This window comes from Emericellopsis cladophorae (assembly GCF_022114955.1).
Source record: "Emericellopsis cladophorae strain MUM 19.33 chromosome Unknown NODE_52_length_165805_cov_119_926832, whole genome shotgun sequence".
Taxonomy (NCBI): Eukaryota; Fungi; Ascomycota; class Sordariomycetes; order Hypocreales; family Bionectriaceae; genus Emericellopsis; species Emericellopsis cladophorae.
Window position 1 is genome coordinate 45,397 of NW_026250977.1, and position 23,546 is coordinate 68,942.

The 23,546-nt window shown below is 53.5% G+C and overlaps 11 protein-coding genes across 11 annotated transcripts; 7 read left to right on the top strand and 4 right to left on the bottom strand.

Annotated features, from left to right (window-relative positions):
- Positions 1 to 1,091: 1,091 nt before the first annotated feature.
- J7T54_007554 (uncharacterized protein) lies at positions 1,092 to 2,201 on the bottom strand (the record flags this gene model as incomplete). The annotated part of the gene is made up of 1 exon (XM_051508961.1): positions 1,092 to 2,201. One exon carries the CDS (start codon positions 2,199 to 2,201, stop codon positions 1,092 to 1,094), a length of 1,110 nt encoding a protein of 369 aa, XP_051359955.1.
- A 553-nt stretch (positions 2,202 to 2,754) lies between these two features.
- Positions 2,755 to 6,220, bottom strand: J7T54_007555 (uncharacterized protein; the record flags this gene model as incomplete). The annotated part of the gene is made up of 8 exons (XM_051508962.1): positions 2,755 to 3,078; positions 3,140 to 3,637; positions 4,024 to 4,135; positions 4,203 to 4,438; positions 5,095 to 5,410; positions 5,563 to 5,795; positions 5,853 to 6,105; positions 6,177 to 6,220. 8 exons carry the CDS (start codon positions 6,218 to 6,220, stop codon positions 2,755 to 2,757), a joined length of 2,016 nt encoding a protein of 671 aa, XP_051359956.1.
- A 263-nt stretch (positions 6,221 to 6,483) lies between these two features.
- Positions 6,484 to 7,275, top strand: J7T54_007556 (uncharacterized protein; the record flags this gene model as incomplete). The annotated part of the gene is made up of 2 exons (XM_051508964.1): positions 6,484 to 6,903; positions 7,033 to 7,275. The coding sequence occupies 2 exons, from the start codon at positions 6,484 to 6,486 to the stop codon at positions 7,273 to 7,275; spliced, it is 663 nt and encodes a 220-aa protein (XP_051359957.1).
- Positions 7,276 to 8,750: 1,475 nt separating this feature from the next.
- J7T54_007557 (uncharacterized protein) lies at positions 8,751 to 9,602 on the top strand (the record flags this gene model as incomplete). The annotated part of the gene is made up of 1 exon (XM_051508965.1): positions 8,751 to 9,602. The coding sequence occupies one exon, from the start codon at positions 8,751 to 8,753 to the stop codon at positions 9,600 to 9,602; it is 852 nt and encodes a 283-aa protein (XP_051359958.1).
- Positions 9,603 to 10,526: 924 nt separating this feature from the next.
- Positions 10,527 to 12,071, top strand: J7T54_007558 (uncharacterized protein; the record flags this gene model as incomplete). Its single annotated transcript, XM_051508966.1, has 6 exons — positions 10,527 to 10,543; positions 10,823 to 11,004; positions 11,093 to 11,216; positions 11,275 to 11,558; positions 11,625 to 11,762; positions 11,905 to 12,071. The coding sequence occupies 6 exons, from the start codon at positions 10,527 to 10,529 to the stop codon at positions 12,069 to 12,071; spliced, it is 912 nt and encodes a 303-aa protein (XP_051359959.1).
- A 1,119-nt stretch (positions 12,072 to 13,190) lies between these two features.
- On the top strand, positions 13,191 to 15,854 carry J7T54_007559 (Sterol 3-beta-glucosyltransferase UGT80B1; the record flags this gene model as incomplete). The annotated part of the gene is made up of 5 exons (XM_051508967.1): positions 13,191 to 13,294; positions 13,440 to 14,120; positions 14,179 to 14,336; positions 14,404 to 14,767; positions 14,849 to 15,854. The coding sequence occupies 5 exons, from the start codon at positions 13,191 to 13,193 to the stop codon at positions 15,852 to 15,854; spliced, it is 2,313 nt and encodes a 770-aa protein (XP_051359960.1).
- Positions 15,855 to 16,249: 395 nt separating this feature from the next.
- Positions 16,250 to 17,023, bottom strand: J7T54_007560 (Metal dependent phosphohydrolase; the record flags this gene model as incomplete). The annotated part of the gene is made up of 2 exons (XM_051508968.1): positions 16,250 to 16,550; positions 16,602 to 17,023. 2 exons carry the CDS (start codon positions 17,021 to 17,023, stop codon positions 16,250 to 16,252), a joined length of 723 nt encoding a protein of 240 aa, XP_051359961.1.
- A 1,107-nt stretch (positions 17,024 to 18,130) lies between these two features.
- J7T54_007561 (putative nad dependent epimerase dehydratase family protein) lies at positions 18,131 to 18,865 on the top strand (the record flags this gene model as incomplete). Its single annotated transcript, XM_051508969.1, has 3 exons — positions 18,131 to 18,311; positions 18,404 to 18,510; positions 18,578 to 18,865. 3 exons carry the CDS (start codon positions 18,131 to 18,133, stop codon positions 18,863 to 18,865), a joined length of 576 nt encoding a protein of 191 aa, XP_051359962.1.
- A 500-nt stretch (positions 18,866 to 19,365) lies between these two features.
- Positions 19,366 to 19,757, bottom strand: J7T54_007562 (uncharacterized protein; the record flags this gene model as incomplete). The annotated part of the gene is made up of 2 exons (XM_051508970.1): positions 19,366 to 19,416; positions 19,476 to 19,757. 2 exons carry the CDS (start codon positions 19,755 to 19,757, stop codon positions 19,366 to 19,368), a joined length of 333 nt encoding a protein of 110 aa, XP_051359963.1.
- A 599-nt stretch (positions 19,758 to 20,356) lies between these two features.
- Positions 20,357 to 20,883, top strand: J7T54_007563 (uncharacterized protein; the record flags this gene model as incomplete). The annotated part of the gene is made up of 3 exons (XM_051508971.1): positions 20,357 to 20,388; positions 20,446 to 20,517; positions 20,739 to 20,883. The coding sequence occupies 3 exons, from the start codon at positions 20,357 to 20,359 to the stop codon at positions 20,881 to 20,883; spliced, it is 249 nt and encodes an 82-aa protein (XP_051359964.1).
- Positions 20,884 to 21,901: 1,018 nt separating this feature from the next.
- J7T54_007564 (nucleoside diphosphatase Gda1) lies at positions 21,902 to 23,456 on the top strand (the record flags this gene model as incomplete). The annotated part of the gene is made up of 7 exons (XM_051508972.1): positions 21,902 to 22,033; positions 22,117 to 22,214; positions 22,267 to 22,321; positions 22,382 to 22,458; positions 22,520 to 22,791; positions 23,070 to 23,160; positions 23,210 to 23,456. The coding sequence occupies 7 exons, from the start codon at positions 21,902 to 21,904 to the stop codon at positions 23,454 to 23,456; spliced, it is 972 nt and encodes a 323-aa protein (XP_051359965.1).
- Positions 23,457 to 23,546: the final 90 nt, after the last annotated feature.

Sequence of the window (23,546 nt, forward strand, 5' to 3'; positions counted from 1 at the left end):
TAAAAGCCTAAGAGCCTAGGACCGTTTGAATCCATGGAACGAAGAACTTGAATTTCTGTGCCATGATTTAGAACTGAACTAGGTACGTAAGTACGTATTCGGGACTTCCAGCAGGGTGAGTGGCGGGCGGAAGAGTCGGCCCCAGAATTATGTCGTCACACGCCAACAAGCCTGATGGGATGATGGATGCGGTGCTGATCATCCAGTTGTTTGTAATACTGCAAGTATGTACAATCAATGAACAAATTTCTCGGAACAAGGTGAAAGTAAGGACGCAGCCCCTCGTGAGAAGCATGAGAATTGATTGGAAAGTGGCAGCCCAACGACGAAGGCAGATAAGTTAACTAAGGTACATACGTAGTACTTACCCTGGAGAAGACTTCTTATTCATTGCCAACCCTTCCTTAGCCATTGTTTACAGCTTCATTCGTAGATCTGGATCAAAGCCCATTGTCAAAATTGAACCCACCATCGTTTTTACCCTCCCTGCGTCGAGTGACTTGTCAATCTCGCCCGTTTGCAGGTTATCTTGCTCGCCCAGCAGTGATGTACCTTTGCGAGAGAGGGGTACTTTTAAACAAAGACCACGTGTGTGAAAGTATTCGTGGAATATTTCACGCGATTGAATATTCGTTCACCAAATCGACTCTTATGGGAGAGAGCTCTAATAAACATTCCGAATCTTTCGAAGGAGGATTAGGGGCAGGAAGAATGTTTGCAACTCCCCCCCACACCCGTTATGGTAATGTTGGCTCGGCAAGACGCGGTGGTTGGGTCGTAAAAGAGTACACACAACATATACAGAAGACCTTCTTTTGACAATCACATACGACCATACCCAGTGGAAAATACGGGATCCCGTCCGCTCTCCCATAGTCAAGCCGCTGAGGGGCTGATTAGTAGTTGGGTCGGTGACGACCAGCGAATACCGGCTGTTGTATGTTTTTTGCCCTTTTTTTTTTTCATCCACACACCCGGATCCCGTAAGTGGAGGCTCCGGGTGGACCGGGATGCGGCCGGTCGTGCATGTATGGTCGGTTTCGGGCACATATAGGTTGTCCTTCCCTATCATAAGGTGAAACGCATCTCTATCAATCGTGAAGCCGTCGGCGAAGATGGTCGCCCTCTACTTCAAGTACGAAGCCAGCATGACCTCGCCTTCCTGCCCCCGTGCCTCCCTCCGTGGAACATGTCCTCTTGGTCGCTGCCCGCAGGCCCGACAGCTCGAGCCGCGCCACCGCCCGGCAGACCACGGCGCTGGCCATATATCTCGCCACGATGATAACCGAATCTGTGACGCTGAAGAACAGCAAGATTGACAGAACCAGGGTACCAAGGATGGTGTGTATGACGGCGGCGGAAGGGATGAGCTCGCTGGGGAGCCTCCAGGTGTTGTTGTTGTTGTTGTTGCTGTTGTTGTTGTTGCTGTTGTTGTTGTTGCTGTTGTTGTTGTTGTCGTTGTTGTTGTTGTCGTCGCCACCTGATTTCGCCTCCATAGCCTTGACGCGTAGAGCTAGCCCGAGGACTCCGGCCAAGTGGATGAGTACGGCGAGCAGCGTCCATAGTGGCACCATGAAGATGGTGTCCGGGGTAAAGCCAACAATGGCGTGGACGCCGAGCCGGTAGGCCATGTGAATAACATTGGCCACGGCCCCTCCGACGATCAGGTACTCGGCAAAGCTGATGAGCAGCTGCATAAGCGGCGGGACCACACTCCAGTCCACGCCCGGCAAATTAAAGCTCGCGGCGACGTCCTCCCCGTCCGTCACGACAAACTTACTCAACGTCTCGACAAACTCGCCGGCTGTGTTCGCCGCAACGGTCGGGCTCCCGGCTGCGAGAAGGAACGCCAGCCCGGGCCTGCGTAGCCCGATGAGGGCCGTCTCGGCGGTCGTGCTGCCTAGGCTCTGTAGGATGATGGGTAGCGAGCCGAGCACGACGGCGCTGGCGCTGAGCTCGGTCTTGAGGAACTCGGGGTACTCGTCGAGGATGCAGTCGACGACGGGCGTGGCGAGAGAGCTGAGAGCGATGGTGGTGTTGATATTGCCTGTCCGATAGGCGGCGAGCTCGGCGCCGCACGAGTCGGCAAGGATTTCTTGGATGTACTCGTTCCAGCCTGGGAAGAACCAGTCGAACTGACGGGTTGGTGCGGCGCAGGTGAGGGTGGCCGCCGAAGCGATGAAGACGCCGAGCAGCCTCATCGTAAGCCGGTAGTCGACGGAAGCAGGTAGAGATCATGGTCGTGGGACGGGGGCATCGCCAGGGGCCCGAAAAATGATAGTACTGGCCAAGGGATCAGTCGTAGGGCTGACGATAGAGGAAGAGTCCGATCCGCCAGCTGCGTGTGGGCAGACATACATCAAACATGTGGCTGGCGGTGATACGATAGGGCAGCGTACGATAGCCAAGACGTTACAGGGGCGTCAGATTGGGCGACATGCGGCCCGCCGGGTACATGCATATGGCAGCGCTGCTACTAAAATTAGATATAGCCAGTAACAGCGCCCTGAGTTTGCGACCCCTCATGTTGGGAGCGGCTATTTGGAGTCTTGGACAAGGTGTGGCTGATCCAGGGCGAGCTCCTGCTTCCAGCTTCGTTTCAGAGATACTCAAGGTGAGAACGGGAAATGCTTGACAGGTTAGACATCCCAATCCTGGCTTCTGACTGGTTCTTGATCCCATCCTAGCTATCGACAATGTCTCTATTAGCCTGGCCTCATCTCAAACCTCCGTAGAGCAGGCCTGGGAAACGAGCTATTCAGAGTCTGTCTTGTCCAGGGCATCCCCAAGCCATCGCCACAACCTCTTATCCGCCACAAAATTCGGATTCATTTCCGACATCAGCATCAGCTTCCTCGCAACGGCCATCTTCTCGGTCTCCATCTTAGGACCGCCTCCCTCCTCTTCAGACTGGTCCTCCTCAGATCCTTCCCCCTCGGCTTCCACCCGCAGCTTAGCCAGCAGTTCTCTCCAATGCTCCTGCATGCTCCTCTCGTGAAACGTCCGAGGAATATCGTCAGATCCGTCCTCGTGGTGAGCCGCTGAGACCCGGAGCGGCGAGCAGCTCGGATAGAGGGCCTGCGTACGCGGAACCCCAATCGATGATGGATGTCACATTGAAGTTTTGATCCACAAATACATTGCCAATGTGAAGGTCGGGATGGCAAGGGACAAACCCCCGACTCGGAGAGGCGTGAGAGGCAAGAGAAGGGATCATCTCGCGCAGGAACTCGCCGGCGAGACAGTATGATAGCCGATTTTTGCTGCCTTCGGCTCCCTCCCCAAGTACGTAGAAGTCTTCCCACCTCAAGCTGTCTACTGCTGCTTTGTAACTGGCCCAGTCACGGTACTTGAAGACATTAGGGATCGACGCAAAGAAGTTGTGAGGGCTGAGTCCAAGCTCTCTAGTGTGAGACACAAAAGCCGATATCAGAGAGCTTAAGTATCGGCTCTCTTGGTCAAAGGGATCTCGGTCGATGCCTTCAAGCGTATCCCTCTTTTCCCAGAGGTGCGACGGGTTCAGGCACTCGCCAACAGAGCAGTCGCTGCTACCGTCTTCGGCTTCGAATAATGAACCAATCTTGTCAAAATGAATCTCCGAAAGTAACGACATGATCCCTCCGAGCTGGCCCATTATCTTCATTTGCGTATGTACGCCAATTAGCCATATTCAGAGCATATATGGAATTCCCTTTTAGCCTGTTTGATGGGTTGTGAGCCCTCGCCCTTCGAGCGCACTGTTCGAGCCCCCTAGGAAGCAAGATTTCTGCCTTTTATTGATTTAACTTTGGTATGAAGAGAGAGGTATAGTGGCTTATTGAGGCCTGGCAAGATATGAGAGCCGTACCCATACATTTGATGTTTTCCTTGTGTGCAGCCTGGCCTGTGATAGGCCAGCCTGGGGGGTAGTGTTGCGTATGTACGCCAATTAGCCACATTCAGAGCACATGTGGAATTCCCTTTTGGCCTGTATGATATCTTCTCTCGGTCCCGGTCTGCCAGTGGCAGAGGTGGGATCCGCACCGTATAGCCCAGTATTCGAAATGCCTCGGACCAGTCATACTCGGAAAGGGCGCGGCCGGAGGCTTTGCTCATGAGAATATAAGGTACCCCAATCTCGTTGTCGTGAGAGCCGCTAATTTTGACACGTCAGTGATCAGAAACAGTAGCAAAGACGTTATACAGTGTATCTTTCAGCTCACCTGAAGGAGTAGACTTCTGGGACCGGGACCGATCTGTGCTTCCCAAAATACTTCAAGGTAGAAGTTTCACTAATGGTCATCTTGTAATGAGATTCCTTTTTGATGCTCATGCTACGGCGCGGGGAGCGAAAGACCCATTCAATCCCATCGTCAAAGGTGATGAAGATGACCCAATTCAGGCTTCCGGCTTTCGGTCTCTTTGATACGTCTGTGGTGCATGGCCGGCCGCCTCGAAGCTGTGTAGCAAGAAGAAGAGTCTATCGAGGTTGAACCTGGCGAATGCGACTATCCTCTCGCGCCTTTCTGGCACGGGAGTGAAGTCGCCCATGATGTGGAGGGAGTGGCGGAGGCTTGAGATACGAAATGAGGGATGGGCAATGCAGCAGCCTGCAGGTTGACTTTGATTGACAAACAAACAAACACACCGCACGTGATTCGGCACCCATTACGGCGGGATAGTACATCAACAACCCCGTAGAAAGTCAATGACATACTATCAACGAATGAAATCAAGGAGGCTGCTGAGGATAGGAGTAGCACTGCTGCTGTCGACCTCTTCCGAGACGTTCTCGGGCTTTACCGTGACCTTGTCACTACTTAAATGACGTCCAGTCTTCCAAAGTCTCCCGTCCCCGCCCATACACGAGCAGGGCATGCGTGAACCCATCGACATCAGACGGCCCTGTCTCTTCAAGCAGTCGATCGAGGCCCCGGCAGAACACTGGGTTTGTAGTCGCAGTCTTCCTCTCCAGACTTGCCACCCATTCTCGAGGCGAAGATGCATCCCAGACACCGCTTCGCCCTGTGAACGCGATACTACCTGGACACCTGGCGAATCCCTGTTTCATGATCAAAAAGGCCGCCTCGGTGAGCGTGGCCACGATCCACACACGTCGTATCGACTCGGATAGAATCCACGCTCTCCAAGTCGAGGGGTTTGTCTCATTGGAGCGCTCTGCGTGATCTGAGGTTGATTCAAGAGCGTGCGGGGATCAGACCGATGCGCGGGGGCCGCGACTTGAGCGGCCGCGCTCTCGAGGAGGGCATCAGCCCACGTGGTCAGTGTTGACAGCACGGATTCCGCGTGTCCACGGGCTCGCACATGACCTTCAAAAAGCCCAATGGCCTGGAATACGAGTAACGCCTGAACGCGCGCCAGTTTGTCGATGACATGGTTGTTCGTCCCCGACTCGTCCATCAGCGCGAGGCTGTCCGTCATAGATGTCTCTTGGATCAGGTTCCGCGACCGATCCGTCGCCAGGTGCAACGCGATCCTCTGACTCGTCGTCGTTGAGGCGGCCGATACACCCGCCAAGCCGCGAGGGCATGCTGCAGAGGGCTTGGGAGGTCGGACTCGTACAGATGCGCGTGGATGAATGCGCAGTGGTTCTCATTCATCCACTGGTCGAGCCACAGTCCAAGTTGGTCGAGAAAGTACTCGAGCCCGGAGTCGGGGTAGGTGATGCGATCATCCTCTCCAATGGGTACGTGGTCGATATCCCACGAAGCCGGGGCGAGGAACCAAGAGAAGCTGTCGCCGCTTGTAGCAAGAGGAACGCTCTCACATGTCGGGGAGAGGTTTGGCGAAGACCGCTTTGCCGATTGCGTGAGGGACTGGGGCTAGTGAGGAAACCTGGCGGCGCGCGTCACGGTGACAGGATATGTGCAGCTGAGGTTCTGGACACGGCAGCGGCGGCAGCTGGGCAATTGACGGCTGCATTTGCGCTTGGACTTGCTGCAAGCGGTACAGGCAGGATGCCGCTTGTCAAGTTCGACAGACGATTCTCGGGGCCTCGTCATGGCTGCGCAGTTGGGGGATCCAAGATCAATGATGAGGGCGATGGTGCGGAATGGTTGGAAATGTCCGCCGCAGTGTGCGGGACCGTGGGTATTCTGCTGTAGCCTGTAGGATGCACTGGCAGTGCTGACTGAGATATGACGGCTGACAGTCTGACACAATCAAAGGCCACTCACTCACTATGCGGGCTGTGCCGTAGGCTGCGGGCGGACAGTGACATGGACTGGAGGCTGCGGAGGGCGGCGGCCCGCTCTTGAATTGCATGCGGGAGCCGCGCGCACTCAGATTGAACGTGCCTCCAGTCTATCACACAGGCTCAGGTTACAAATACATATATAAGAATACACATTCTTCCCATTTCGACATGTAGCTCGTTGTTTCGGTCCATAAAATGACCACTACGCCTCTACAGGTTCACTCAACTCGAGCCACTCACCTCCCCTTGCAAACACAGCCCATCCCAACTTGGCCACACTCTTCAAAATGAGCCTTCCGTCCTTGAAACTGTACCACAAGGAGCCGTATCCTGCTATCTCACCGACACTACCACAGCTGAGCCAGTTGGGAAAGACCGTCATCGTCTCTGGCGGCAGCTCAGGCATCGGGTTTGCTATTGCACGCTCCTTCGTCACCGCAGGCGCCGCTCGCGTAATCATTCTCGGCCGGCGTCGCAAATATGTCGAGTCCGCTGCAAAGACCCTCAACCATGAGGCAGGATGCGACGTCGCAGAGGGTAGAGCGGTCGACGCCTACAGTCTTCCCGCCATCGAGGAGCTCTGGTCCACCTTGCACGCCCAAGGCATCTACGTCCACGTTCTGGTCTTGAGCGCGTCGGCCTATGGGATTAAATCGCATATACTGGAGACCACACTGGAGAAAACCTGGGGGGACTTTGAGGCCAACGTGCGTTCTCCGCTGGCCATGACACTCGGCTTCTCGAAACAGAAAACGGGGACTGGAATGAAGGCAAGAGAATTTGGATTCGTCCACTTGACTATACAACTTGAACATACATGGCTAACTAGGCTTCAGTTTCTGGTCAACGTCTCCACCATTGCGGCGTACATGTGGACGACCATGGCCCCGGACCGCCCGACATACGGACTAACTAAGAATGCCGCACTCGCCCTCGTCCAACAAATCGCAAAGAACTCCAACCCCAAAGAGCTGCAGATTGTAAGATTTCATCCTGGAGGCATTCTCACTGAATCAGCGCGAAAAGAAGGGTACGCTGACGGCGGTTTTAATTTTGACGACGTTAAGCTCGCCCCATGACCTTTCGACGGCCTCTCCCTAATAAATGTGTTGACTAACTCTGCCTCGACTACCAGCAAACCTCCCTGGCCATTTTGCCGTCTGGGCCGCGAGCCCGGAGGCTACCTTTTTGCACGGTCGGTCTGTCTGGGCGAATTGGGATGTCTTGGAGATGAAAGACGACATTGGAAAGCGTGTCCACGAGGACGAGCACTTTCTCCGGGTCGGTGTCGAAGGTCTCTCGGAGAAAGATGGCGGTTTGAGGCTCTAGTTGCGCTGTGAAGTGTTCTACAACAATAGGTATGATGACGACGACGGCGATCAGCGCTAGCCAGGGGTTCGAGAGTCTCCAAGAGAAGTAGATTACTTGGGAGGCTGCCCAAGCTACGGTTCAATGAAATGAATCCTTCAGCTCGTGGACGATCACTTCCAAGGCACTCTTTGCCTGCGCTCTGTACGCGCCGGACCGCGACGTGCCCCACGAGATTTGCCCCAGAGATATCCGATCGCTGCCTACCCTACTTTGGCGCATCATCAGGGTGCCTTACGGCATGTCTTCATTTGAACATGTTCAGGACCTTGCATATAGACCTTTGCCCGCCACGTCAAACGTGCACGACCAGTTAATTCTTGCGGAAATCTGAGGCTGCCTCTCGTGTCCTTTTCAGCACTCCCTGCCAGAGGCGATCTCACCCAGGGTCAGCCGCAGCCTGTGTTGGTGACACAACAACTAGGGTAGACCTCGAGGCTGAATCAGCGTCAGACGACCTTGACAGCGACACTAGCCTTAAATTTAAGCTTGATTTAGGTCAAGTGACCATAGGATGTCGACAACATGACACCGGTCTATGTTTTGTTGCCCCTTTTTTTTTGTTTACAACCCGGAACCTCATGTTCTAACTCTTCGTTTCTCACGTTATATATAGTGCGATTAACCTTTGTCGATAATAGTCCTTTATATCATACTTCTTTACGGATACCTCAATTTGATTTTTAAATTAATTATAAACTAATATCCGATTGTGGCGCACTGCGACTCGGGATCCCGTAACCGGTAAGTAGAGGCTCAGGGATTCGGTCGGCCGTGCAAGGATCAGACGTTGGCCAAGCCGCCAAGACGGCCAGGGGCAACGGTAAATCCGCTCAGGGCCGGCTGGGGGCTTGGCTTTGGCTCTACGGCGTGCGTTGTTTGTCCGGAGGAGGCTGAATACACGTAGCCAAGGATCCAAGACAAGCAATCTGTGGAGTAGCGTCACATTCTACCCACATTCCGTGCTCGCCCCTTTTGCTTGGGGGCAACGCATTCACCTCGTTGGACACCATCCGCCCTGGGACGGGACATGGATTGAGTAATTGGGCAGCGGCTAACCTGAACTAGATTTCTTTCCTGACGCGTCGTTCCGTTTAACCTTAATGTATATGTTTATTCCGACGTCTGTCCTGTCTTCCTTCCTACGCCAAATCGCCAGTTCTCCCTCACTTGACACACACATCCAATGGACATGGCGGGCATTCGTCGCTGTCTGCGGCTGGTCGCCTGGATGTGCCTCCTAGGCGGCAGCCTAACCATGGGCGCCGACACCGACTTTGAAACGGGCATCAACGAGTTTACCTCCATCTTCCCGCGCAACGAGACGTATGCGCCTTCGTATCTCTTCCCATTCGTCTTCGCTTTTCAGAACCCAGCTGTCACTCGGTCAATGCGCACCAGCGAGATCCTTATGACTTTGTTGAAGTGGAACGAGAGCACCAGCGTCTGGGATGTCAACGACACAGCCTCTGTCGACTTGGAGAAAATGGCCAACGCTTCGGGCAGCGAGCCATTCTTTGCCCACCATGTCTTCGGCGATGTATTCAACACGGAGGCCTATTGGACATTCTCGTGGAGCTTGGGTTTCGTCCCCTGTATTGAAGAGGACATGGAGGATGTCGATTACATGTTTTCTAGGGCGTATGGTGCATCGGGCCGTGTATATTTCACGACGAAGGAAGGGGCCCAGGACCCTAAAGATAGCCTTGCTTCTGGTGACTCCCAGTGCTCCGAGCTAGGGGGGAACACGTGGAACCTTACGGAAGTTATTTACGCCAATTACAGGGAGGACGAAGTTTCCTGCGCCTTCTTTTCGACCGTGACACCCACACCACAGCCGTGCGAAGCACAGGTCGATTCCGAGCTCGTAGAGAGCATCTATGCTTCGGCTACAGCCAGGGTGTGCCGTTGGGATGATTCGATGATCGAGTGCCCCGACGAGGAAGACACGGGGGTGAGCATTCGCGGAAGCCTGGATATAGCTTGGACGGCGTGCTTGGTTGCTTTTGCCGCTGGCTTCGGCCTTTTTTTCCAGTAAACAATCACTATTAGGATCAGACACAAACATCAGCAGCATTTGCTGCTCATTCACAAAGACCCCCTAAACATTTGCAGACCCCAGGGATTCCAAATGTTAGCTTGTGAACTACGACAACAGTGCCAGGAGTAAAACCACCTTATGCTTCACCTAAGATAGCGGGAGAAAGAAGTATCCCTTAGGCCCGCACTATCTCCGGCCTTTGCTCAACGGACTCGAGCCAAATGAAATTCCGCCCTCACGGCGAGTTCCTAATAGTAAATACTATCGAGGAAAACTAGGCTAGCTTATACTTTACAAGCTAGTATTTCGAATTCATAGGGAATGTAGAACCATGAACTTCGTGTGATCTACTTGAACCCACGTTCGGAGGTAGCCCCCTGACCCCCAAATTTCCAATGCTCCCGTCCTCGACGCTAAGAAGGCACCCCTGAAGTAGCCTGCATAGTGTAACCAACAGGAGGTCCACTGGGGCCTTGGCCGCCTTGGCGGAGGCTAGGCGCCCGAGAAACGACATTGGTTTACTACGTACAGAGAGACTTTTGTATCCTTCATGTTCGAAAGTTGTCCAGGCCCCAACACGCCCCAGCTCGCCGCTCATTCTCACCAGCCCAGGCAACATCTGTGGTATTCATATAAGGACCGTTTGGCATTCTCTTCTTCACTCTTTGTCAGAAACCCAAGGTCTTCTCAATTCTTGCCGCAATGGGCTCCTCTATTCGCACAGCGACCGTGAAGATTTTCTGTCTCTTGCTGGCGGCGTCGAAGATTGATCCAGCGCAAGGCTCGCAGTCCAGACATGCGTTCAGTTCGAGCCATCGTATCGATGTTCGCTCAGACTCAGGAAACTGGACCGAGATCAAATGCGATAATCTTAGCTGGGACGACCGCACAACTCGGACCCCAGAAGAGCGATGGCACCAAATGGATGCTCCCTCCGCGTGGTCCGACTTGGTCACTGTCTGGAAAGAGAATAAGGACCTATACAGCTCGTTTTCTTCTTGCATTGGTCTGCAAATGGGAGTTAATGGTACTTTCGAATGTGGCTCTATGCAAGACGATACTCTGTGGCGCGTAACTCAAAATTATTGCAGCGAAAGACTCGATCCCGGCAGAGGTGTCGCGGGGCTTGCCATTGTCAATTCTTTCGTGGACATCAATTACGTAACGTCGCCCAACTCGACTTTCTAATCGTGCGCTGACCCGGAAAAGTTATTTAGGACTGTGAAGGACGCTATAACGGACTCCTTCTATCTGGATTTGAATGCTACCGGTACTCTCGATAGCTTTGCCGACGACTTTGCCCCAGATCCTCCGGAACATGACAACGCTTGGCGACTTGTCTGGCTCGATGTCTTTACTATTGGAGCTTCGACGGTGCTTGGTCCCCTGTTCAAGAATAGTAGGTCCCTAGCTGAGGCTTTACTCTGACCTTCTTCCCTCTCCGTTCTAAATATGAAAGTACTGTGTTAACAATGGGGCACCCTCAGATATTGCCGAATGGCCCTGGTTCCGAGAAGAAGGGTCGACTACAGCAGCCAAGCTGAAGAACACGACGATACTCATAGTTCAGCAAGGCATAACTCTGGCCAAGGACTTGCTGAGCAAAAATCCGTACGTGGTACTATTGCTTCGTATTTTTGGGTGTCATGTCGTTAACACTAGCAACCAGGGCCGAATGGGACTCGGAGTCACAAGACGATTTTAAGACATATAGTACCGCTGTGCTTTCTCGCTGGTCTAATCTCGTCGTTGATAACCTGAGCGTCCTGTTCGACGGTTCCGACGAGTCCATCGAGAGACTAGGGGATATGATTGCGGACGGCACTTTCATAGCCGGCGGCGGCAGCCTCGGTGGTGGAGGCCTCAGCAAAGATGAAAATACCCAGACGCTAAAGAGCTCTATTGCTCGCACCTTTTATGGGATTGCTATTCCCGAAATCTGGAGAATATTAGGTACGCATTCATTCGTTATCGACATAGGTGTCGACTGCGATAAAGACGTATCAGACCTTCTGAAAGACGAAGTGCGGGATAAGACGGGAGTCTGTCACGACGGCAAGCAATACTTTCTAGGGGTGCCCAAGGGTAACTATAAGCTCTCAGACGGGACATACGGCTTCTCGGTGCCCCCAGGCGTAGACGCCTTAGGAGAAGACAGTCAGTACGGGGGTATTACTATCGAAGATATTATCGTCGGGTAAGGATTTGTTCTCGTATATATTAACCTATTAGGCTAACAAGGCAAGATCTCTTAACACTTTCGAGGCGAATGGAGGCAATAACGCCCCTCGACCCCAAGACCTGAAAGAAGGAGATATTAGCGACCTCGCTGTTATGGATAATATCAGGGCCTCCGGGCTCATTCGCCTTCCCGTCTGCTCCCCTCAGCGCGCATGGCGGTCGTGGGATGAGGGTGATGCCAGTGACAGCGCCATCTACCCTTGCAACATTCTCAAGGAAGACTGATGCAGCAAGTGAATCTTTGTTGACCAGACGAGCGACGCATGACCGCCTGTGGAAGACTGCCTCCAGATTGCCAAAAGCCTCCAAGGCTTTGCCGACAAGCAGTGGCAGATGGAATGGGGCATTTACTAGAGCGATTTGTCCTGCCGCTTGCCATATTTCATTTTAACACGAATCAAGAGGGTTGCCCAATGTCGATGCGTTCAAAAGGTGCAAGTTGAGCCTTACGAAGAGGGTGGTGGCTATGCACGAGGATGCTGTGGAAAGGCGAGTCCTCCTGACTCAATTTGCTACACGTACTGGCTGAGCTATGCTATGTGGAGGTATGCAATCTGTCGTGAGAGCCATGAAGGTATTGAAATACTACATGAAGCCATATTGACACAGATATTCAACCGCCAGCGTTGTTTTCTTGGATTTTCGTTATAAAACCTCTGCCTGATATAAATTGACGCGGAAGCCTTTTGCAAGTTTGTTCTGCGTTCAGGCGCAGGAGGCTGAGGTACGAAGACCCCGACTACAAATATTATAATTTCATACATGTAGCTTATGAAAAAAAAAGGTCACAGCAGCCGTGACATAGCGCCTCCTTCCCAAAGTCATTGTCTCCTCCTTGACGATCGGGGTGGGGCTAGCTACCGGGTAGCTAGACACGAAGTTGGTTGATGTGAAAGAATAGGTGTTGCGTATGTACGCCAATTAGCCACATTCAGAGCACATGTGGAATTCCCTTTTGGCCTGTTTGATAATAGGCGTGGCAGCCAAACAATCTCCGCCAATCTCCGCACCAAACATACGCCCACATGTCACACATGAGTCGTGTATTGTAGCCCCACCGTAAAGACTTAATTAAGTTCATTGTAAGACGTAATCATGTAAAGATCGTCCGGTTCATGGACCCAGTGGCTTGGCTGCGCCCTCGCCCACCCGTCTTGGCGTTATGAGTTGCGTATCGCCATACGTAGTTCACGCGACGCGGTTGCAAAATTTACCCTCTTTCCTTCAAGGCAAGCAGTATGTATACATGAAGCTATAACCATTGCGTTGCCAGCATGGAATAGGACCTACACACTGAGCTTTTGGGTCATCCATTAGCTGCTCAATTCACCAATACATCCTACAATGCCTGACGAGAATCGGCGAACGATTCGCCATGTCCTGAACCAACACCACCTTACACAGCCGTCGGAAGCACAGGCAGTCCATTCATCTCGCCGCATGCCTCTGTGAGTGCCGTCGAACTGCCTGCTGAAATACCTGCTGAATTACCAGGCGAATTCCCGGCCGAATTCTCATTCTCCAAAGGTACGTCCAACGGACCATGTATCCTTGAAGTTTGCAACGACTAATGCTGTATCAACCAGATGCCAGGGTCGAGATTGACTACAACTCTACGCTGGTATACGCGCTTGGGGCACTCTACCACGCGCCTTCCGAGAAAATCCCAGACGTCCCTCCGCCAGAGTATTCTGAAACAGCAAGGCAAAGTTCCTCATGGGCTACCAAACTGAATGTAGTCATTCAAGTCGTCGGCAGTCGAGGCGATGTGCAGCCCTTTGTCGCTCTGGGAAAAGAACTGACAAGACGGGGCCACCGCGTCCGCCTTGCAACCCACGACACCTTTGATACCTTTGTGACAGGCTCAGGCCTCGAGTTCTTCCCAATTGGTGGTGACCCAGCCGAACTCATGGCCTACATGGTCAAGAATCCGGGCCTGATTCCTAGCATGAAAAGTCTCACGGCCGGCGAGAACCAGCGGAAGCGCCATATGATCCGCGAGATGCTCGAAAAGTGCTGGCAGTCATGCCTTCAGCCGGATCCCTTGACGGGCGAGCCCTTTGTAGCGGATGCTATTATCGCGAATCCGCCCAGCTTCGCACACGTCCACTGCGCGCAGGCGCTCGGCATACCTGTGCATTTAATGTTCACCATGCCCTGGAGCAGTACCACGGCTTTCCCACATCCGCTCGCCAACCTCAATAATGTGGATAGCGATCGCAGACTGACTAATTATATCTCCTTCATTGTGGTCGAGTGGATGACATGGCAAGGGTCAGTAGAAACCCATCGTCCGGCGCGCGGAACACTCAAGTTCTAATACAAGACACAGACTCGGCGACGTTATCAACAAGTGGCGAAAGTCTATCGACCTAGAGGAAATCGCCATGTTTGATGGACCCGCGTTGGCGGACACTCTCAAGATACCGTTTACATACTGTTGGTCACCTGCTTTGGTTCCCAAGCCGGCCGACTGGACTTCACACATTGGTCTGTTTTCCCGCACGAGCCCAACTTGACCTCCTCTGGTGGCCAAGGCGTGGCTGACAGCTTATAGACGTCTCCGGTTTCTTCTTCCGCGATGCGCCTCAGTTCACAGCACCGCCCGAACTCGCTCGGTTCCTCGAATCCGGTCCTCCGCCAGTCTATATCGGGTTCGGCAGCATCGTGTTGGACAACCCGAACGAGGTGACATGGACCATTCTCCACGCCGTCAGGACGGCTGGTGTCCGCGCCATTATCTCCAAGGGCTGGTCTGACCTTGCCGGTGAAGGAGACGAGAATATCTATTGGGTAGGAGACTGTCCGCACGAATGGCTCTTCCAGCATGTGGCTGCCGTGGTACATCACGGTGGCACGGCGACAACTGCGTGTGGGTTGCGTAACGGGAAGCCCACCGTCATTGTGCCCTTCTTCGGGGAGTAAGTCATTGCGCAAGGCCACACTGGGCATATGCCTCAGTCGCTGCGGACATAGATTCAAGCTAATCTTCCTCGTGCTAGCCAACCGTTTTGGGGCGACCTGGTGGCTAGAGCAGGCGCAGGTCGCAATCCAATCCCCCATGCGAAGTTGACGGCAGAAAACCTCGCGGAAGCTATTCGGTACTGCCTCTCGCCAAAGGCGTCCGCTGCCGCCGCGTCTCTCGCTGCCAAAATGGAATCCGAAGCCGGGGTGCAAACTGCCGTGCAATCGTTCCATCGTCAACTCCCCTTGGAAAGCATCACGTGCGATCTGATCCCCGGTGAGCCCGCTGCGTGGCTGTACACCAAAGCGAAGCCGCCTCTCAAGCTGTCCAAGATGGCGGCGGAGATTTTGCTCACAAACCACAACTCGGCCATTGCCAAGCACCTGAAGCCATATCATAGCAAACCTATCCACATCCGAACGGAGCGATGGGATCCCATTTCAGGCGGGGCTTCCTCGATTGTGGGAACGGCAGTCGACATCACCGGTTCGATTACTGGTATAGTCACCAAGCCAATGGAAGAATACAAGAACGAGCGCCATCGACGGGCTCGGGAGTTCGAGACGCTCGGCACACCGACGCCATCAACCGAGACGGCCCGAAGCGAGGAAACCAGTATGAGCGACCGCGCATCCGCAACGACTGTTCAGCGCAACAACCCAAAGTCTAGCTCTATAGCAGGCAAGATGGCCGGAGCATCGGCCAAGAGCATGGGCAAGATGTGTTCTGCCACGATCAAAGGCGGCCTAGTTGATTTCCCACTGGCCATCACCGAGGGGTTGAAATCAGTACCTGGGTACCACAATGGCGGTGTCCGCGACCATGGGCCCGCGACCGGCTTCAGGAGTGGCATGACCATCGCGGGAAAGACGTTTGCCTGGGGCTTCATCGATGGCTTTGGCGACCTCGGCATGCAGCCGTACAGGGACGCCAAGAAGGAGGGTGCTCTGGGGGCCGTCATGGGATTCGGCAAGGGGGTGGTGAACATGATTGGTGAACATGATAACCAAGACCAGCGCCGGCGTCCAACTGATCGACGTTGAAAGATGCGCCCGTTTTGTTAACGGTTATGTGACATAACGGTACTGTGGATCATCGCTCGTGGATAACAACCTCCAAAAACGGAGATCATGGGCGTCTATTCTAGATGCCTGTTCTTCCACTTCAAGCTGTCAGCATCCTGACAGCAAAGAGTCCTGAGGGGCTGATTAGTAGTTGGGTCGGTGACGACCAGCGAATACCGGCTGTTGTATGTTTTTTTGCTCTGCTTCCTTTCTCTTGACCTACAACGGGCCGAGCTTGCTTGTGACGTGAGTCCATCCTCAAGTTCATGCCAAAGAGATATTGTACATGCCGCCAGGCGGTGAAATTGTAGGGCCTTTTATTAGTGGCTTTCTTAAATACTAGTTGAAGTTCTTTCCCAAGTAACTACCTAAGACTAGGTCTTCCTGCCACCCTTATCGTTATCGAGTTCACTCTGCACACTTTCAAAAACATCGACTTCGAACATGCCCGAATTGAAGAGCGGCAAGAAATCCTCAAACATGCAGGCCGGCTTGCGCTCGAGCTCCAATTTGGTGTGCCTGCTCAACCCGGCGCAATAGCCCCTGCGAGGCCACTTGTCACATATGGCCTTCACTTCATCTTCATGTACAAAGGCATTGCTGAGCCCCGGGAGACCGTGCCCAGCGGCGAGCACGACGAGCGCAAGGGTGAAATTGCAGTGCGAGCTGAAGCCCCTGAACTCGATGATGCGTCGAGCAATGGACTAACATGCCTCGTCCGCCCACCCGAGAAGCAGCTCCGGCGACCGTCCGGCCGCGACCAAGTCCTCCTCCTGCGCCAGAATCCACTTTCGCGCCATGATGCCGCCCCAGAGCTCGAGCGACATGCGACTCTTAAGGCTGTCTTTTGCATCGAATCCCATCTCGCGGAGGACACGTGCGAGGAAGATCAACTCTCTGTGGATACCCAGTTCGCGGGCCTTGTCGCCTCCATCCCAGCCTGCATGGTTCGGAATGGCGAGCGCGGATGCGTAGGTGCGGAAGGCGTGGTTGCCCATCCAAGTTGGAAGGTATTCTCCAACAAAGGCTTCTGCCTTCTTGCAAATGGCTGAATCAGGAACGCTGAAGAACCCGGCGCCTATCGGAGTAGGAGGCAGCGCGTTGAGGGATGCGACGTGCTCAAGAAGTGGTGTCGGAACGGCAGACATGGCTGATCTGCTTGGAGGAGGATCGGACGTACTAATCGACGTCTACTGTCGCAAGAAACAGTGATGGCTGTCGAACCTCGCCGCGACCCCAGTGGGGCTGTTGTGCTTTTATCTCGGCTCGTCGCACAAGGCCATCAGAACGACCCCCTATCGAGCGGGTACCCAACTACCAATGCATCTGCCTTGGATCTGATCATGTTCGTATTGACAGAGAATGATCAATGGGGTGATTGGGTGCCTGGAAAGGGGTGACAGACTGATGATGGTGGCGGATGGCTCTGAATCAGGGGGCGCCTTGATATCGTGCCCCATAGCTCATTCAAGTCGGAACAATGGATGAACAGTGCTATTCTGAATTTGAGGCCATTAATAATACCTACCTCATCTCCTCTGAAGCCGGCAATCTTGTCGTTTCACACTCCGGCCGGTATGGGTCTGTCGGAAGCTCAGTATCATGTTACTTTGGGGTGGCGTCGGACTTGGGATCCGACAGCCGATGCGGCCATCCAAGGTCATGACAGCTTGCAGTGGTTTTCTCAGGCTTATTATGACTTCTAGGGCCGAAGATCTTGAAGACTTTCATATTCAGTGATTTAGATAGTATGTATAAACCCATGTCTAGAGAGCACAGCCCCGTGAACTTGAAAAAGCACCGTCGATGCTGCACTGCTCCTTCAGAGCTTCACCGTGTCCCACAACATTCCGATTACTGGTGCCTCTGGCTACCTGGGCGGTACGCTTATTGAGCAACTGTCGCACACGACCCTTCCCAGTCATGGAACCATTTTTATCCTTGTTCGGTCGGAAGCACATGTCACTGTCGTGCAGAAGTACGGCCTGACCCTGTTGACATTTGACCCAAATAGTGCAGAGGCCGTCGAGGTGCTCGTCGAAAAGGAAATCTCTGTCGTCTTTTGGCTTATCGATGCCGTGAACACTGTTGGTCAGCCGGGCTTTATAACAGCTCTAGCCAAAGTGAGGCAGCGCACGGGACAAGACGTCCATTTCATCTACGTGAGTACCGCGCGATACCTGGTTTTGCACTCGGTCGTTCGTATGTACCGCTAGGTCGTAAATAATTGTAGAGAACAGACGAGCGGCGCCAATATGTTCTCCTGTTGGACCGACGCCCATGTTTACCGGCCGCTCTTTGACACGGACGACAACCTGTACGAGATCCAGAAGGAGCAGGGGTCACAGCAAGCTCACCAAACCTTCAACAAGCTCCTGCAGAGGGGCGTCTCCACGAACATCCTGATCATCGACCAGGCTGCAACCCACGGGGTACGTAGGTATATTGTCATTCCCACCATTGTTTGCGAGTGCCTACCGAATCAATCTCTCGCTACTTTCGCCGCTGACCCGTGTGCCAAATCATAGACGGCAAAGGCCAGGGCTTCGGAAATCCCATTTCCATCCAAACGGTTGCCCTTATAAAAGCTGCAAAGGCCTTGCAGAAGGTGTGCCGTTTTGACGCGGAGGGAACGGTAAGATTTCACATAGGTTCAGTAGGAGACGCACAACTGGAGCTGCGACACTGACGAACTTTGATAGGATTGGCCCATTAGCCACTTTGACGATACTACCAGCCAGTACAGGGCCTCCTTCGGAGTATCTTGGCCGGGGAAAACCGCGGACACGGAAGAAAAGGGCTACTATCTAGACGCTTCTCGCAACGTGGCCTTGGACGATATGTGTGCGTCCGTGGCAAAAGCGCTGTACAAGCGAGGTATTTTTGATTCTCCCGAAGTATCCATGGCCGATGGCAAGGACATGGAGACGATTGCACAGACACTTGGAAGTCCAACTTGGCACGTATCCAGCGATTTTGGCGGGAAGTAGGTACAAAGGCATCCCTCTGTGTTGTCTAAGTACTTTCGCGTCTTCAGCAGCTAACGAAAGTCGTAAGTGTTTTCTCACAACAAAGAATGGCGAGAATCTGGGATGGTTCCCCAAGGGCCCAGCCCAGGACATTGTCGATACGGCTGACGAGGAGGTGGAATTTGTCTTGCAGTATATTTAGGCGGACCCGGACTAGAAAGAAGAGCATAGACTTGGAGCCTTGCGCACCGACACCAATACATCATGATGAAGAGCACTGTGGCTGTCCTTTCATGCCTTGAGCGCAGCTTGTACTTTCTTGCCTTAATACTAGTGGAATGATTACTAGTACTTATAACATCTCGGCACCCCTCGCTCTGGATCTGACATATACTTGATTCTCACTGCATCATGAGCGCCGTTTACACCCAAACGCGCCAGGTGATACGCAACAACAACCTCAAGCCGACCATGTCGCTGGGAGAATGTGTCGATTTCAAATATTTAATCGGGTGCTCCTATTAAGCCGACTGCTTCCTCACCTCAACCTCAATCTCAATCTCAATCTCAATCTGCGGGAGCGCCAACCTCGGCAAGGCCGGTGAGCGATGCGGCTCTTTAGCTTCTTGACCGTCAAGTCAAAGGACGCGCCAATGTTGACGTGGTATGTGCGTATAAGGTACACGTCCTCCCAGACGCGCAAGCCGGCGGCCTGCAGAACGCGGTCGACGTTCTCAAACGTGAGCTCGACCTGGCCTGCCACGTCGTTGGCGTCCATTTTGCCCGTCTTGTCCCATCCGCCCTGGCCGGCGCATTTGGCGACGTCGCCGAAGACGAAGGCCTGGGAGTAGTGGCACATGTCGCTGTGCTTCTGGCCGGGGCCGGCGTCGTTGAAGTATTGCTCGTTGGACATTTGAACAAAGGGGTGTTTTCGGGCCTCAACGTAGTGATACTCGCTCGATAGGATACGTCACATACTTCTTATTCCTCCTCAAGATCCAAAACTTCTTCGTGGTCACCGTGGCGCTCTACTTTGTCATGCTTGTTTCGAGCCTCGCCGTGTTCGTCTTTGTCGGAACAACTAGCCGTCGCCCTCTGTTGATTGGCGGAATGGGATCAATGACTGCCATCCTACTAGTAATTAAGCCCTGCTAGCTGCCAAGATGTTTTGAGATTACATGCATAGCTGATAGTACTGCATAGCTGATAGTACTGCATAGCTGATAGGACTGCATAGCTGATAGGACTGCATAGCTGATAGTACTGCATAGCTGATAGGACTGCATAGCTGATAGGACTGCATAGCTGATAGAAATCGTGGGCTGCGTCATGTCTAGCTTCACCGTCTAGGTGATTGTAATGTGCATCTTCCTGTGGGATGTGTTTGCACCTGTCTTCCGCGGGAGAAATGGCTGTGCTGACAACCTGTGCAATCACGGCCGTCGCCTACCAGATGACCATTGGTGCCGCAGAGTTCACGTAGGCGAGAGAGATCCCCTCCGCCCTATCACCATGACTTTCATCGGATTCTGCCAAGGGTTGTTGTGAGTACCAACACGCCATACCGTCAAGCCGACTCAACCCTCTATTCACAAGCACAGCGGCTGGCTGATGGGCTTCATTTCCCCCTACATGATCAACCCTAACGCCGGAAACCTCGGCGCCAAAGCCGGGTTCGTGTTTGCCGGACTGATAATGATGCTTACCATCTTGTTCTTCTTTGTCATTCCCGAAACCCGTGGCGTTGATTATGAAGAGGTCACCTCCCCCCCACCACCACCAAACCGACTGACTCTAATCCCTTTCACGAACCTCTAATCCCTTTCACGAACCTCTAATCCCTTTCACGAACCTCTAATCCCTTTCACGAATCTCTAATCCCTTTCACGAACAGTGTGAACTCTCGCAAGTTCACTGAGGTTGTCGGCCAACTTCGGCAAACTAGCGACGTCAAGGTCATCATCGAGGAGACTTCCGCAAGGTGTCTGCGTAGGCAGCTAGAGAACGAAACGAAACAAGGGCGGAAGCCGTGCTCCTGATGCAAAAAGGAGACACATGGCTGATGCACTTACCCTCGCCGGAACCTATTTTGTATAGCTATAAGCTGTTCCTGACGGATCTCCTTATCCGCTACAAACTGCTAGGCAAAAATCTCTAACCCAATCTAGGTGTTACTTCCGTCGTTCTCGTTAGTAAGGTTATATGGATTAGCATGTTGGTGTTCGTTGAGGTCTCAAGTGCCTGTTGGCTTCGTCGAGTATGTCCCTCTCTGCGAAAACGTAGCCGTACTTGGTCGCCTTGAGGGTGTGGTTGTGCAATAACAGCATCAACGTGCTGTAGGATCTTGGCCATTTGCTGCTGCAAATAGTCGGCGCTTGGGCGGGAGGGAGACGCCCTCGAGAAGTGTGTCAAGGGCTATATGTTGGTGGCTCGAATTCGGAGCGGAATGGGCTGCTGCTCGAGTATTCCCGTACTTCGCCCGGCGGCCCGGCCGTCTCCAGGCTCTCGCTCAGTCCAGCTTGTCGGCCATACAGATCAATTCAATGTTGCTCCAAGGGATGGCCATAGCCCGCACGACCCTTGTCGGCAGCCCCCTTCGGCATCCTCCATCTGACCACAGGCTACAGCCGTGCTCTGCCCTGACCCAAGTGATGCATCCTCCTTCCGCACCAACACCAATTGCCAGCCCGTGAACCGGGCTTATTGCTGCAGGATACCCAGCATCTATCTCAGCTAAAACACACGGCCCTGTCCCCGAGTACTAAACGACTAGGCACTCTCAATCTCGACGCTAACGTATCTAATTGAGGCACCATCATCTCGCGGATACAATTCTTCGACGGCACAGCGGGGCTGGGCTTGAGAAGTAACGAACGACCTGCGTGGGCCAAAGTGCTGGGAAGGGCGCAGCTCAGCAACACCTACTTAGGTAACTAGTGGTGAGCCTTGTGGCCGTGAGCGCCATGGATCCTCCGTACCATCCATCCGAGGCGACGCGACAAGCGAATGCGGACCGACCGTCAGCGTACGAACAAACCTCCTACTACCAGTCGCAGAATGGTCCTCGTCCACCTGCTCCGGGTCATTACCACCACAATCAACAATACGTGCAGCAACCTCCAGCGTACCCTTCATCGGACATCCCGCCGCAATATCTTCCACCACTTCACAACGTCATACACAGTGCTCGTACGCAAGATGCGCGTTACCAGCAAGCACAGTCGCGGCCGCAAGCACAGCCGAACTTGCAAACGTACGCGCATACAGTGCAGCCGGTGCAGCAGGAACCGCCACCTGGGAGCAGTGGTGTGCAGGTAGACGAAGAAGACGCCACGTCCCTGCCCGAGGCGCACACCAATTGGACGTACAAGTCAGTCACCGGCCCTAGAGCGGGTTGGATCTCCGGCTGACAAGAGTCTCAGGCTAGAAGTGAAGCAACAGCCGGCCCGAGCACGCATGTGCGGCTCTGGAGAAAGGGTGAGCCCTGGACCTCCCTCATGTGCTTGGACGTTGAGCAGGGGCTAATACGCAGACCAGGACCGAAGACCACTTTCACCGCCGCCGTGCATACGACTGGCCATCTTCGATCAGGACGGTCTCGAGATCAATTACGAGTCAGTCAAGTGCGCGGACCAAGGGCATCAAGGCAACGGGGCACTGACTGTGGCCGTCTAGCAACATCGACCCTTCCCTGTTCATTATTCTCGTCGATTTATGGAACGTGGACTGTACACAAGAGATGAATCTCACTTCTGCGGTGACGAACTCTACCAATGATTCGGGGATCACCACACCATCCACAACGTACATGCCCCTTGGGAACGAGCCGGCGTCTCTAGGCTACCAAAACCCCGCGCAGGCTTCAATGCGAGACGTCACGTATGGCGGACATCAATCCAATGGCTATCCTGCAACAGAATACGCAATGCAACCCAACCCCGTGGATGGTACGTCTCGTATGCCTTTTTGTTTGTAAACGATCGTCGTCTGATATGGCAAGCCCATCCACCTAGGAACTTGAACGGGGGGTATAGCCATTCACCCATGCTCCCTTCTCAACAGTATTACCTCCCTTCGGACTATAGACCTGTGCCGCCGAGTCTCAGCACATTGCCTACGCAGGGCTACGACACGCCGACCGGATACGGAGAAGGCAGCGGCTCATCTGTCGCTCAGATACCTGGGAAGGCCTCCAGCAGATATAACTTGGTCGGGAACCGCGCAGTGACTGCGTTTATCCTTCGAGACACGGAACAGCGGCCTGGCGTCTGGTTCATCCTTCACGATCTGAGCATTCGCCATGAAGGGTTCTACAGGTAAGTCAGCGCCTTTGGTTGGGTGCGCGTACTGGACTGACCTTGGTAGACTGAAATTCTCCGTTGTTCACATGCTTAGACCTGGCGCTAGGCACAAACAGGAAGCCAACATCACCAAAGAGCGAACACCCATCCTCGTGTCGTGCTTCAGTCAAGCATTCCAGGTCTGGTCCGCGAAGAAGTTCCCAGGCGTGAAGAAAAGCACTGCCCTAAGTAAGGTATTTTCTGATCAAGGGATCAAGATACCCATTCGGAAAGGTGGCGAGGGTAGCGACGACGAAAACCAAGCTGAATAAACTGCTGTGTGGCGCTTTCTCGCCTGCTCAAGGAAGTTGCTGCCATTTCTCCAAGATGGAAGCGGGTACAGTCAATGTGGTTGCAACGAT